The sequence below is a fragment of the Dromiciops gliroides genome, chromosome 1 (genome assembly GCF_019393635.1).
Source record: "Dromiciops gliroides isolate mDroGli1 chromosome 1, mDroGli1.pri, whole genome shotgun sequence".
Classification (NCBI taxonomy): domain Eukaryota; kingdom Metazoa; phylum Chordata; class Mammalia; order Microbiotheria; family Microbiotheriidae; genus Dromiciops; species Dromiciops gliroides.
Window position 1 is genome coordinate 620,791,798 of NC_057861.1, and position 16,039 is coordinate 620,807,836.

General features: G+C 37.3%; 1 protein-coding gene across 11 annotated transcripts in view; it reads left to right on the forward strand.

Moving 5' to 3' along the window:
* Nucleotides 1-16,039, forward strand: part of TNRC6A (trinucleotide repeat containing adaptor 6A) — a 131,798-nt gene that overhangs the window by 84,713 nt on the left and 31,046 nt on the right. For all 11 annotated transcript variants that reach the window (XM_043978548.1, XM_043978552.1, XM_043978550.1 and 8 more), the window contains 5 exons: nt 1,779-4,361; nt 9,458-9,634; nt 11,129-11,304; nt 12,334-12,414; nt 12,767-12,818. In XM_043978548.1, coding sequence (XP_043834483.1) covers nt 1,779-4,361; nt 9,458-9,634; nt 11,129-11,304; nt 12,334-12,414; nt 12,767-12,818 — 3,069 coding nt within the window. The remainder of the gene's footprint in view (nt 1-1,778; nt 4,362-9,457; nt 9,635-11,128; nt 11,305-12,333; nt 12,415-12,766; nt 12,819-16,039) is intronic.

A 16,039-nucleotide genomic window follows, 5' to 3' on the forward strand; every position in this document is an offset into this window, starting at 1 on the left:
AAGCATTGTGGGCTAGAATTGTCAGAGAAATCTTCATGAAGCATGTACAACCAGACTGTGATAGATTTGATAGAATATGAATTAGGGGTGGGATGCATTACTGAAGGGGAAAACAGTACAAGCAAGGCATGGAAGCTATGGCAGGTTTTAATTTTTGAAAGAAATAAGGAGACCCCCACTTATCACCTGTAGTTAGCGATGTTAAATCGGTAAAATGGAGCCACGTTAATGGAACATTGAAATATAGGTAAAGGAATTTGTACTTTATGTAATAGACAATAAAAAGTCCATTGTAGGTTCTTAAATAGGACTGATTTGTCTAGATTGTTTTTGAAAGATTAATCTGGCATCGTGATCTAAGATGCATCAATTAAGGGAATGCTTGGCAAGAGAAAGATTAGTTCTGAAGAGTGCTACTAAATTTGATGATTCATCAGTGAGCACTTGTGTAGTTTATTAAATACTAGTAAATTATTCATTTAATACTTAATCAAAATATAGTTACTGATACATGGTTCTAATAGCAACTCATTTCTGTAGAGCTTTGTTTTGCAAATGACTTTTCATTATAACAACCATGTGATATAGTAGCATGAAAAGTATCCCCAGTTTACATATGAGCAAATTGAGTCTCAAGGATCAGTTAGTTCGCTTGTCCAGAATCACAACTAATAAATATCATAGCCAATATTTGAACCCAAGTCTCTCCTGATCCTTAAGACAGGCCTTTCCACAACACTTAGTGGGAGTGATATAATATACACTCTGAGTAGCTGGTAAATAGTGCCTTTATATAGTGCCTTAAAGTGTTCAGGGCACTTTACATTTATATTATTGTCTCTTTTGAACTTATAACAGCTTTTTAGGTAGTATGTATTATAACTTTGCTATCCCTGTTTTATAGATGGGGAAACTGAGGCTGAGATTTTTTTTCTCCACTTAAAGGGAAGGGATCAGATGAATAATGATTTTATAAAGTCTTTATTTTGAAGGGACAATCTAGTATCTAGTTCAGCATATATCTAAATAAGAAAAGCTTTTTTTTTTTTAAGTGAGGCAGTTGGGGTTAAGTGACTTGTCCAGGGTCACACAGCTAGTAAGTGTTAAGTGTCTGAGGCCGGATTTGAACTCAGGTACTCCTGACTCCAGGGCCGGTGCTCTATCCACTGCGCCACCTAGCTGCCCCAAGAAAAGCCTTTTTAAAAGCTAATCCAACAAATTGTCATTTAGTTTTTGCTTAAAGGGGGCAGCTAGGTGGCACAGTGGATAAAGCACCAGCCCGGGAGTCAGGAGTACCTGAGTTCAAATCCGGTTTCAGACACTTAACACTTACTAGCTGTGTGACCCTGGGCAAGTCACTTAGCCCTCATTGCCCCACTTTAAAAAAAAAAAAAGTTTTTGCTTAAAGTCCTCCTCCAGCGGACTCATTAAGGGTTCTTGAGTCACTACTCGAAGAAATGAATCCTCATGAAAGAAAATAGCATTTATGAATAGGATGATGAAAAGAGGAGATATGTAGGAATAAGATTCCATGTGTATAGAACCAAATTATCTTCGAGCTGCATAGCCAGTCTTAATGAAAAAGAAGAGAACGAAAGGTGGTTGGTTTTATCTACCAATATCTCGTATTGTACTGCTGCCAGGTGGCAACATGTTATCAGGTACTACTCACTTGCCTATTAGAACAGAGGACCTAAGTTTATATAGAATAAGTTGTTTCTGGTGTGTCTTTTAAAACTCTAAATACTTCATAAATGTATATTTTTTCTTTCTTCTAGATTTGAATCATAGTAATCTAGGAACCCATTATGAAAATTCTCACTGGGGACCAGTGTCTTCTAATAGTGACTCCAGCACAAACTGGGACAAAGTTATTGTAGAAGGCTCTGACAAAGAAGTATGGCCTTCTGTCACTGACAGTGACCCAGAGTTGACTTCAGAATGTATGGACACTGACTCTGCCTCTAGCTCTGGATCAGAGAAGAACCTTTTGATAATGGCTTCAGGGAGTACAAGTGGTGAAAATGATGGAATTCGAAATGGCATCGGACACAGTTCTCAAAACAAATTTGTGGTGGGCAGCAACAGCAATAATGTGGGCAATGGAAGTAATAACGGACCATGGAGCCTATCTCATGGAACCATAATAAGCACATGTCAAGTTTCTGTGGATGCTCCTGACAGCAAATCTGAAAGTAGCAACAATAGAATGAACGCTTGGGGCACCGTAAGTTCTTCATCAAATGGAGGGTTAAATCCAAGCACTTTGAATTCAAATAGCAACCATGGTGCCTGGCCTGTATTAGAGAATAATGGACATGCCCTAAAAGGGCCTGTTGTAGGGAGTGGTAATTCTGGCACAAATATTCCGTGCAGTACCATAGGCCAGATGCCTAACAATCAGAGTATTAACTCTAAAATGGGTGGTTCCACCCATGATTCCTGGGGAAGTCTTCAGGAAAATTGTGAATCTGAAGTAAATGGTACAAGGAAGGTTTCATTCAGTGGACAACCTCAGAACCTTAACACTGAAATGAATGGACCAAATAACACTACTAACTTTATGACCTCTAGTTTACCAAACGCTGTTGGTTCAGTGCAGATGGATGAACTGCCTAATAATACAGGGCATGGGGCCTGGCGGGTGAGCACAAGGAATCATTCTCAGATACAGGCCTCTTCGGTTACAAATGGCACTTCCATTTCTCATCTTAGCAATGGTGAGTCCAAAAATGGTGGCTCTTATGGTACTACATGGGGTGCCTATGGTTCTAATTATTCCGGAGAGAAATGTTCAGGCCCTAATGACCAAGCAAATAGTGACACTGTGAATGCAACTCTAATGCAGTCTGGCTTAAATGGGTCTGTTGGCACTAACTTTCAAATGAATGGGAATAAAGGAGGAAGTTTGTGGGAGTCAGAGATGGTGAATTCCCAGAATGTACCATGGGGAAGTGGAAATGGTGTGAATTCTGGAGGAAATCGAAGAGGATGGGGAAGCCCTGCACAAAACACTGGCACTAATGTATCCAATGGGGAATGGAATAAACTGCCTAGCAATCAGCATTCCAATGAAAGTATGAATGGAAATAGTAGGAAGTTTACAAATGGATGGAAACCTACTGAGGAAGAGGATCAGAGTTCTGCTACATCTCAAATAAATGAGCAGAACACCATTTGGGCCAAAACAACAGGTACTGGGGAAAGTGAAGGTAGTACAGAAAGCACTGGATGCCGTGAGGAAAGAGTGGTTGGGGAAGGACAGAGTAGAGAGAGAAGAAAAGTTGACCAGCATGCATTACTCCAAAGCATAGTAAACAGAACTGACCTAGATCCACGTGTCCTCTCCAACAAAGGTTGGGGAGAGACTCCAATCAAACAGAATACTGCCTGGGATACTGAAACATCACCTAGAGGTGAAAGAAAGACTGACAATGGGACAGAGGCCTGGGGACGCTCTTTGACACAAACTTCTAACTCGGGGGGTTGTGTTGATAAGACTAATAGTAATGATACCTCATCTGTATCTGGATGGGGAGATCCAAAGCCTGCTACAAGATGGGGAGATTCTAAAGGCTCAAGCAGCCAAGGGGGATGGGAAGATGATTCTGCTGCTACAGTAATGGTCAAAAGCAATCAGTTATGGGGAAGTGGCAAAGATGAGAAATCTTCATGGAATGATGCACAAAAAATTAAACAAGGGTGGGGAGATGGACAAAAGTCAAACCAAGGGTGGTCAGTTTCTGCCAATGACAACTGGGGAGAAACTTCAAGAAGCAACCATTGGGGTGAGGCTAAGAAATCTAGCTCGGGAGGTAGTGACAGTGACAGGTCAGTATCCGGTTGGAATGAACCTGGTAAATCAAATTCTTTTACCTGGGGAAATAACAATATGAATCCAAATAATTCATCCACCTGGGATGAACCTACAAAATCTAGTCAGTCCCAGGGATGGGGAGAACCTCCAAAATCTAATCAGCCTTCAGGTTGGGGGGATTCTTCAAAGTCAATCAACTCCCCAGACTGGAACAAACAAGATATTGGTGGATCTTGGGGAGCGCCACCTTCCACAAAAAAGCCACCTGGGACAGGTTGGCTTGGTGGACCAATACCAGCTCCTACAAAAGAAGAAGAACCTACTGGATGGGAGGAACCATCCCCAGAATCAATACGCCGCAAAATGGAAATTGATGATGGAACTTCCGCTTGGGGAGATCCAAGCAAATACAACTACAAAAATGTGAACATGTGGAATAAAAATGTCCCAAGTGGTGGCAGCCGTTCAGACCAGCAAGCACAGGTACATCAGCCGCTACCATCTTCAAGTGCCATGTCAAGCAAGGAGAGCAGTAGTGGTTCTGGTAAGTTCTGATTTTACAGACTATAATGTTTTTAAGATGCAAGATGTTATGAAATGAGTATTTCAGATATTTGCTGAAGTTGTTCCTTTACATTTATATACACAAGACTTTTTAAAAAATTCTAGCCCAGTAGGATTACCAATGTAGAGTTTTAATGTCAGACTATTTGCCTGTATGCCCCCAGGGAAAGTGAGAAGCTTCGGGGGCAGCTAGGTGGCGCAGTGGATAAAGCATGGGCCCTGGATTCAGGAGTACCTGAGTTCAAATTCGGCCTCAGACATTTGACACTTACTAGCTGTGTGACCCTGGGCAAGTCACTTAACCCCCATTGCCCCGGAAAAAAAAAAAAGAGAAGCTTTAGAGGGTTTTATTTAACAGTGAGTATTTGGCACTTGTCTGAGTTGTGATACAAAATCCATTTTCATCATTGAAATAGATCATTTGAAAAAGACTATAAAGTGAAGAAATATTTTTCATTTTCTTCCAAGTAATCCTAGTTTCTTTCCTTTTCTTTTTTTAAAAGTATTATGAATCCCAGATGTCATATCAATAAATATTTGAACCTTATGTGCTAGATACTATGGTTGATGGATTTTTTTTAAAGGAGAGTGACATAGCTGTGTGACCCTGGGCAAGTCACTTTAACCCTCATTGCCCTGCAAAAAATAAAATAAAGGAGAATGACACTTTCTTCATTAATGAGTGCTCTGAGACCTAGCTTTTTTATAATGAAGTGGCTGATGTCTCTATTTTTGCTTTTTTTATATGCAAAGGTGTATTAATAGGTTCCTATCAAATTGTCCAGCTGAATAAAACAAAATAAAAAAATTTTAACGTGCATTCTGTGTGCCCTCAAACCATTGAGGCTAACTAGGGCTACTTGTTTCAAGTAGGAATCAAAAGGATGAAAAGGGAGGTTGTACAAATTCCAGGAAAGAGGGAAGGGGATGATCACTGACAACAAAACCAAAGGATATGTTTAACAATGATTAATAGATTAATTTGACTGGAACAAAAGGGTAGGTTGGTCCACATTGTGGAAGAGCTTAAATACCAGGTTAAAACATTTAGATCTGTTGTTTTTCAAAAGCCTACCCCTTGGTTTTCATTATTTTTAAATAAAGTCTATCCTGCTGGTAGTAAGGCTAGCACTTCAAAAGTCCACTATCAATGATTTTTTTTTGACTGACAGAAAAGAATAGATACAAAATAATAATTGAAAGGATCATCCAGTTATATACATAACTCTTTTTTTTCTAGTTACACGTAAAAGTAGTTTTCAGCATTCTTCTCTCCCCCCCCCCCCCCCAAGCAGTGAGGGTTAAGTGATTTGCCCTGAGTCACACAGCTAGTAGGTGTCAAGTGTCTGAGTCCGGATTTGAACTCAGGTCCTCCTGAATCCAGGGCCCATGCTTTATCCACTGCGCCACCTAACCCAAGAAAGTACACATCGATTAATTTTTTTCTTTTTTTTTGGTGGGGCAGTGAGGGTTAAGTGACTTGCCCAGGGTCACACAGCTAGTAAGTGTCAAGTATCCGAGGATGCATTTGAACTCAGGTCCTCCTGAATCCAGGGCCGGTGCTTTATCCAGTGTGCCACCTAGCTGGCCCCCAAATCAAAAGTTTGAATGAAGACTATGTTGAAATATTTTGGTGGTTGGTTGGTGGTTTCATTTTGTTCAGTTTTGTTTTTTTCAGTTGTCAGTGACATTACAGAATCTCATTGTTTCAGGTTTGGGAGACTTTAGAAATCGATCAGACCTATATCTAAGCAGGAATTATCATTACAGTATTTTCAACAAATGGTCATCCATCCTTTGATTCTCTCTAGTTAGAAAGACTTAATGACTACCTTCCAAAGCAAGCCTTTTGGATATCACTAATTTTTAGAAAATTTTTCCTTATATAAAGACTCATTTCCTACTGTACTACTTGTAGCTATTGCTTCTTGACTGTCCTTTGGGAGTAAAGAACAGATTTAACCCATATTCTACATGCTAGCCATTTAAATACTTGAAAACAGCTATCATGTCCATGCCATACTCCTTTCTCCAAACAGAAGAGTCCCAGCTTCTTTAACCACTTTTTAAAAAATTTCTATTTAACTTTTCAATTAACAAGCATTTGTTTTCTCTTCCCCCCAGATTGAAAAAAAGAAAAACTCATAACAAATATACATAAGCAAGAAGAGCTACTTCTTACATTGACCATGTCTAAAATATATGTCTCATTCTGTACCTTGAGTCTCTCACCTCTTTGTCAGAAAGTGGATAGCACTCTTCGTCATCACTCCTCTCAAATTTGGGCTTAGACACTGCATTGATCAGAGTTTTTAAATTTTTCAAAGATGATACTAAAAATAAACATTTCTAATAACTAGTAATAATAAATTATCCTAATTCTGCTCAATTCACTCTGCATTAGTTCAAGTTCTCCTAAGTTTCTTTGAATCAATTGCTTCTTACATGGCATTATTTCAAGGCTTTATTACCTGGTTGTTCTTCTGGATGCTCTACAAATATGCTTCTTTCTTTAATTTTAATTTTATTTAGAATTTTCCCCAAGTTACATGTAAAAAAATTTAAAAAAATTTTTTTCACATTGATTTGTGTGTGTGTGTGAGGCAATTGGGGTTAAGTGACTTGCCTAGGGTCACACAGCTAGTAAGTGTAAAGTGTCTGAGGCCGGATTTGAACTCAGGTCCTCTTGAATCCAGGGCCGGTGCTCTATCCATTGCGCCACCTAACTGCCCCTTCACATTGATTTTTTTAAAAACTTTCTGTTCTAAATTTTTTTCCTCCCTCTGAAATCAAACAATTCCATATAAGTCATACATGTGCAGTTATGCAAAACATCTTCCCATTAGTCAGGTTGTAAAAGAAAATAGATAAAGTAACTTTAGAAAGAGGAGCTAACAAATAAAATAGTACTTAAGTCTATATTCAGACATCATCAGTTCTTCCTCTGTTGATGGTTTGCATTTTTCATATTTCCTTCTGTATATGCTTCTTTCTTGCCTTTCAAGTACCTCTCAACTTGTTTGGGGATTGGAGTATTTCTTTACTTGCATCACCTAAACAATATATTTTTTTTAATTTACCTTTGTTTCATGTTGTAATGACAATAACTAGCATTTGTAAAGTACTTTAAGGTTTGCAAAGCATTTCATAAATATGATCTCATTTGATCCTTATAACACAGGGAGGGAAGTCCCCCCTGTGTTATTTACCCCCATTTTATAGTTGAGGAAACTGAGGCAAACAGGTTAAGTGACTTAACCAGAGTCACATAGCTAATAGGTTTGAGCCAGGATTTCAAATTAGATCTTTCTGACTCCAGGCCCAGCACTCTAGAAACATAAGGTCACTGAAAGCATTGTATGGTTTCTAAAATTGAGTGTAGCCTACGCTCATTCCTCTGTTCAGTTCTGAAATTAGCTTATTGTGCATCCTCAATATTTATCCAAGATATGTACTAAGAGACTTGATCTGTGGGTTGACAGTCCTACTGCATAAGTATCAGTTATCAAGAAGAGTGATTGTGTCAAGGAATGCAGAGAGGTCAAAAAGAATAAAGATTGAGAAAAGACCATTTGGCAGTTAAGATCATTGGTAATCTGGAAGGTAGACATTTTATCAACTTCATTTTTTCCTGTGTAACTAGTTAGTCCAAACTCCTAATTGATTATAGACCTTAATTTGGGAGGCTCTGGAATATTCTAAGGCTTGTTGCAATTAGTCAAATATAATCCACAAACAAGAACATCTGGAGGTCCCTCACTAGTCTATGATCCAACTAAACTACACTGATGGCTGATTCAGAAATTATTCTTGCATCAATAACCAAGTCATTTCTTGTCTGTTCAAATAAAATTAGTTTCATTATTTTGGAGAGAAATTTAATTCCTTATTAGATTTGTCTACTTCCTCATCTTCACATCAAGTATTGATGTATAAGTTACAATTATTTTCATGGTTGTCTTCTTGCAAATACTTATCAGGAGCACTGCAGTCTGAAAAGACAAAGCATTCCACAAAAAGCATTTCTTATTATTGCCTTTGGACACTATATAAAAGCACTGTGGTAATTCCTTTGTTTTCCCCAAAGAGAGGATCTGAAGTCAGGAAGACCTGAGTTTAAATTTGGCCTCAGACACTTACTGTGTGACCCTGGGCAAGTCATTTAACCCCAGTTGCCTTAAAATAAAAAGGCTTTATATATATATGGGAAGCTGGGTGGCAAGACAAACCAGATTTACTACCTTTAGAATAAACAGTATTGTTTGGGGATTTTAAAAGCTACATAATAAGTATGTTTTTCTTTTTCTTTTTTTTTTTCCGGGGCAATGAGGGTTAAGTGACTTGCCCAAGGTCACACAGCTAGTAAGTGTCAAGCGTCTGAGACTGGATTTGAACTCAGGTCCTCCTGAATCCAAGGCCCGTGCTTTATCCACTGCACCACCTAGCTGCCCCATAAGTATGTTTTTATAATGCATGAAGTCAACTCTACCACACTTTAAAGAAATGAACTTTTGGTGTAAAATAGTTGCCTATTACTAAAGATTCAATTTCTGATGGATTTTATTGATTTTGTTGTTGTTGTTGTTATTACTTTGTATAAGTTTTCCTTTATTTTACTCCTTCTCCACTCCAGAGAGCCATCTAGATTCAATTTTTTTTTTCTTTTGAGCAGGGCAATGAGGGTTAAATGACTTGCCCAAGGTCATACAACTAGAAAGTGTCAAGTGTCTGAGGCTGGATTTGAACTCAGGTCCTCCTGAATCCAAGGCCAGTGCTTTATCCACTGTGCCACCTAGCTGCCCCCTTAGATTCAGTTTTTACAAGTCATTTAAATACAGTTCTTTAAAGTTTTTGAATATTGCAACTTCAGTTAGCATCCCAAAAAATGAAAGTTTTTGTCTGTGTGTTAATTCAGTTATGTTAGTTTATGCCATTGCATGTAAAGGAAAGAATAAGTAGCAACTTGAATAATGCTAATAACTTTTATAAAAGTATCTGTTTTGTTGAACTTTTCTAAGGAACTAATGACTTTTCATAATTTTTTTTCCTTTTTTTTTTTTCCCATAATTTTTTAAGGTTGGGGAGAACCCTGGGGAGAGCCTTCTACTCCAGCCACAACTATAGATAATGGAACTTCAGCATGGGGTAAACCCATGGACACTGGTACTAATTGGGGAGAACCCCTTACTGCTTCATCTAGCTCCTCCACATGGGGTACTGCTTCTGTTGGTCCACAGACTTCGAGCAAACCTGGTATGTTTCAGGTCACTTCTGTATCAACTGTGCTGTGGCACTCAAAGCAATTAATCTAAAAAGACTTTGAAAAACTTCCCAAGTGAACCATGTTAATTTGAAATCTAACTTCCTGGTAATATAATGTTTGTGATAACTGATGGCTATTAAGATTTGTGGCATAGTTAGACATTTGAATTAAAGTCTATTACATTATCATACCTATCTTTCACTTCATAGTTAATAATTTCTTAAAATTTTTACTCTTAATAATTTGCATGATACTTCTCACATGTAAATTACATGCAATTGACTTATTAAAGCAAAGTCCAATGTCCATAGAATGAATTTTTCCTCAGCCCTTATATTCAAAGCCTGATGCTCTTTATAGCACAGACTTGGAGACACATTTTTAGAACAAATTGGATTTCAGGGGAGTACCTGAAAAATGTTGGTTATTGGAGAATTCCAAAAGTTCAGGCATACTCCAGGGGTGGGACCAAATTTCCATTTAGAAAAAGAACTTTGTGGTTTTCAAGTCTAGGTATAGATATAGGATCTAATTTAGGGAGACATTTTTCTGATTGTATCAGTTGAAAACAATACCATAATTACATGGACTAAGTATAGAAATCATCTCTACTTAGGACCTTACTCTAACTTCATTGTGACAAGGAGGTAACCCTGGCTCCTCAAAGGTTATGGCACTTCGGGGCAGCTAGGTGGCGCAGTGGATAGAGCACTGGCCCTGGAGTCAGGAGTACCTGAGTTCAAATCCAGCGTCAGACACTTAACACGTACTAGCTGTGTGACCCTGGGCAAGTCACTTAACCCCAATTGCCTCACTAAAAAACCAAAACCAAAACAAAACAAAGGTTATGGCACTGTAGCACTGCCATTAAAGATTTGTCTAAAGCAGAAACATCTTTCAGGATAGACATGGTTACATTATATCTATAAGGACCAACATGGCTAAAATCAGAAAGACTTATCACTAAAATAACAATTTTTTTATCACCAAAATAACAATTTTTTTTAAACCACATTTACTGTTCCAGGCTATCTATCATTTTGTGAAAGGAAGTGTAGTATCCATACAAGTAGCCTGACAGATCAAGTATTTAGCCAAATAAATATTCATATCATCTATGGAATACCATCACTGAAATTAAAATATTTTTTTAAAAGGGAATCTGTTCAATTATATTTTTGTCCCCTTTATACTCTGATTTATTATGCATACTCATAGAATGGATACTAACCATGTTCATTTTTTCTGTAGCCTCCAAAATAGAGAAGCATCAAAGAAATTGGGTTTTTTAAAGTTTATTTTTGTTAGACTTTTAACATAGTAGAAAATGATAACATTTCAACTATAAATTTGAACATAAAATTGATATAGAATTTTTATCAGTTTATGTATACTTTTATCTTGGAAAGCATTAGCCATGATTGTAAAAATTGTTTATCATTGAAAACTGTTGTCTGTTCTATCTAAATCAAATTTATAAATAGGGCCCAAATCTATGCAAGATGGTTGGTGTGGAGATGATATGCCTTTGACTGGAAATCGACCCACTGCCTGGGAGGAGGAAGATGATGTAGAAATTGGAATGTGGAATAGTAATTCATCCCAAGAAGTTAACCCATCTTTAAACTGGCCACCATATATAAAGAAAATGTCCTCAAAGGTGAATATTTCAAAGCAGGGCAGGGTCAGACAATTTCAAGTCCAGAAGTATTTACCCAAAACATATTGTGTTTGGCGATTATGTTAACTGTAAGACAATTAGTATTCCTTTATTAAGGATTTTTTTTTAACTTGTTGATTATCTAGGCAGTTGACTTGTCTGTATTCTACTTCAAACTGTTTACCATCTAGCAGACACAGTAAAACTAGAGGCAACATGGTATAGTGGGAAGAGCACTGGTGTTAGAGATAGAAGAGCTGAGTAAAAGACCTAGTTCTACCCTTATTAGCCATGTAGCCTTAAGCACATTACTCAGCTTCAGTCACCTCATTAGTAAAATAAGAGTACTTGTACTGCTTAACTTAAGAGTTATAAAGATCAAATTCAATCATTTATGTAAACCAGTTTATTATCATGACACTCTTACACCAGGAGGAGAGAACCAATCTGATATTAACTGATGAGGTTTTCTCTTTTTATGTACCATTCTGCTAAAAAGTTTTGAAGAGGGCAAAAAGATTGATTATATTGCCCAAAATTAGGGTTGGGAGAGGTAGTTTAATATTTATATATAGCAAGTAGAGTGTTAGAGTTGGAATTAAGAACTGGGTTTATATTCTGCCTCTGACACTTTGCAACCACTATAAGCAAGGTACTTAAACTTACATTAAGAAGGGTTTTTTTTATTATATTTAAAAGGGGGATAATAATACCTATCTATAGTTTCTACTTCATGGAGTTGTTGTGTAAGTAACAGAATGTATATAAAGTACTTTGTAGACTTCGATGTGCCATATAAATGTTTGATGTTCTTAAAATTAGGTTTGGAAAGTATCTTGAAAATTAATTTATCCATGCTTGCATTAAATAATAGAACTGCTAGAAAGTGAGCTCCTTGAGAAAAAGAACTGTCTTGCTTTTCTGTGTTTGTGTCCCCAGAACTTAGTATTGTGGTTGTGTATATTTACACATAATAAGCACTTTAATATTTTTTTTTTCATTCATTATTCTGCTTTTTCTTTTCAAAAGGGAGCAATGAAAGGCGGAAATAAACAAGATGAAGCCTGGATAAATCCATTCGTTAAGCAGTTCTCAAATTTAAGTTTTTCGGTATGTATGAATTTCTAACAAGAACAACCTGTTAAATGGTGATAAGTAAAGTATTATCTATTTTTGAAACTAACTTGAATCTTCAGCATAGTGCTTAATGATTGAGTAAATGTGTTTTTCCTGTCTTATGGAATTTTCGTGGCAACTGACATTGCTTTCCTATGCCTAAGGCCAAAAGCCACATAGATCAATCAAGTTCCTGATTTTCTTAGAGATGCCATTATTTTGTTTACAGAATGGAAAAATGTATCTATATGATTTATGTTAATGAGATACTGTAAAAATTCATTTAATGTTTAGGTTTTACTTAAATCATGAACTTGAAATCTACTAATACTTTTTATTGTTTCAGAGAGAATCACCAGAAGAAACTCTACCGAGCAATAAGATGGACCTGTCTGGAGGTAAGAGTAAGAGAAAGTTAAATAGTTTTATAGCAAATGAAATATTTGTAAAGTGCTTAGCGGAGTACATGGAACATAGTAGATGCTCAATAAAGGTTTATTTTCTGCCTCAAGCCAATAAACCCTTTTGGAAAGGAGTTTAAGATAAAATTGACATATATAATTCCTTCCTAGGAATTATTTTATAGTAAGATTTTCTTTAGCCCTTATATCTCCTTCCTTTCTTTACCTCTCGAAACAAAAATTAGAATTATATTCCTGCCTTATCCACTATTGAGTCATTTTTTTATCGATTATGCATTTTTGTTGTTGTTGGAAAGTTATCATATTATGGTAACAGTGGAATAGGGCGCGGTAGGTAGAGTTCAGAAGTAAAACTTAGACCACACTATTTAGTATGATGATACAGCATATAATCAAGAGGACAAACATTGTAGGGATTTGAAGGGGAAAGAGATAATTAATATGAAAGGTGAGGCCGTTCAGAGGTATATAAATCAAGATGGTAATCTGAGATCAGAGTTCTACATTAAATCAAAGGACACATTCAAGATTCAGAGCCTGAATTATCTAAGTCCACATTGTTATCCAGGCAAACAGAATCATGGGCTGAGTATAAAGGTTGAGTAATCAAACTGGATGTGAGATAGAAAACAAAGTCCGAAAATGGAGTCTGTAGACAGTGTCTGAGACTTATAGGTAGAGGAAACACAAAATCATCATGTGATTGTCAATCCTACAATAGGTTGGTTGCCCTTTACCCTATTTTTAACTACTTTTCATAATATAAGGGCACATGAAAGTAGTTGTTGTTTTGTGCTATTCCCAGTCAGGATTCTACATGTTTAAAAGAGCTAGGTCCTCCATGAGGCCTCAAAATTCATCCAGAAATCTCTTAGTAAAAAAGCCAAAGCTTTCTGGTTTAAAAGTAAATGCTGGGGGCAGCTAGGTGGCGCAGTGGATAAAGCAACAGCCCTGGATTCAGGAGTACCTGAGTTCAAATCTGGCTTCAGACACGTGACAGTTACTAGCTGTGTGACCCTGGGCAAGTCACTTAACCCCCATTGCCCTGCCCCCCCCAAAAAAAATTTTAAAAAAAATTAAAGTAAATGCTGCTGGGGCAGCTAGATGGCGCAGTGGATAGAGCACCGGCCTTGGAGTCAGGAGTACCTGAGTTCAAATCCGGCCTCAGACACTTAACACTTACTAGCTGTGTGACCCTGGGCAAGTCACTTAACCCCAATTGCCTCACCAAAAAAAAAAGTAAATGCTTACCTAAAGAAAATTGGGTCATTCATTTGTAAGTTTATTGCTTCAACCATCACAGAGGTGATGCAAGTAGTTTCTAACTCCATACTCTCTCTTGAACTCTAATCCAGCATTTCCATCTGTAAGGGCCTAAAATTCTAGCTGTGATGACTAAAATCTAATGAGTGGTCGCCTTGAATTAGAAAACATATAGCACCAATCTTTGGGCATTAAGTATTTATTAAAGTTTATTAGGGGTTAGTAAAGAGAAACACGTGGATAAAGTATCCCTATTCTGCCTGTCCCTCCTACCTCTGCCGCCAAGCTGAGGTCCACACATGAAAAGGCCTTGCTTCTCCCAGAACCCTCCTGTGAAACAGAAAACAAGGCCGTCTACACACACAGCTCCAAGCTAATTGGCTGTTAACACTGATTGGCAGCTACCCACAGATGGCAGACACAAATTCCGGACACCGAAGTCACATGTTTTCTTTTCATAGCCAGAACTCACTATATCCCTCCCAGTAGGAGGTGTCATTCCAATTCTCAAACATCCTTTCTCTGAATGTCCAACTGGCAACTCACTCCAAATTTCTATAACCAAACTTCTTGTCATCTACCTCCAATTTGCTCCTTTTCAGCACCACCAGATTTGAAATCTCAGTCAATCAATAAACATATATTACATACTGGTATATGGCTATTTGTTGGTAATACAAATACAAATTCATCATAAATATTAATTTCAGATTAATCTTTCTAAAACAACTCTGTTTATTTCTAAGTTCAAACTCTTTTCATGGTTCCTGCTTCCTGACAGCATTTCCGAAATTAGTTTTTGATCATGAAGCACTTAAGGGCTTTGGCAGTAAACTATATTGACTATGTGTATATGTTCATCCAGAAAGTCTGGGCATATGGAATATTTAGTAATTATATCTGCAGTTTCATGAATGTCGACATTCCTGTGACTAGTACAGAATACAACCTAGCCACACTCTATCCTGTAATGATTCTTGTCAGTGACCTATAATATTGCAAAAAGGAGATATTTGCATGTGAAGAAATGTTTTAACATATAAAAGCATTTTGTCTGTTTTTTTTATCCCCAAAAATGGAGTACAGGTATTTTTTATATGTAAAGCATTTCAAATGTAATGTTTTCAAGGGGGGAATTATCACTAGCATTTAGATTTTTCTTTTTAAAAAAAACTTTGTATCACTTTTGTTTTTATATCACATTCATTTCCTTGTGTATCTGTCCTCCTTCCACAGAGCCTTCCCCTATAATGAAGAATAAAAAAGAGGTTAAAAAAATAGGGCGGCCAAAATAACCACAATGGTTGAGATGACAGTACATGCCAGAAGTCTTATTTTCCTGACGTTGCCTCTGAGATCACATAGTCACCTTCCTACTATAATGAGAGTCTAGGAATGTCACTCCTGCTCGAGAACTAGACTAGTTTCCTATTACCTAACGAGTTATAGTCATACTCCTTCACCAACATTCATATCCCTCCATAATCTCTTTCTGCTTTATAGTTCTAGTCTTATGTCACATTGCTTTTCCCTTCCTATTCTATGCCTTAACCAAATGATACTACTGTCCTTAGAAGATGCCTTCCACTTTACCACCTCCACACTTTCATTTTTATTCTTCTCTTTTCCTGTAATCTCTTCCCTTACTTTCGGCTACTGAATCCCTCCCATTCCTCTAACACCAAACTCATCTGCCCTTTAAAAACATAAAACTTGGGGGACGGCTAGGTGGCGCAGTGGATAAAGCACCGGCCCTGGATTCAGGAGTACCTGAGTTCAAATCCGGCCTCAGACACTTGACACTTACCAGCTGTGTGACCCTGGGCAAGTCACTTAACCCCCATTGCCCCACAAAAACAAACAAACAAACAAAAAAAAACATAAAACTTAACTGGAAACCCATAACAAATAATGATCTCTCTCCTTGCTTTGTT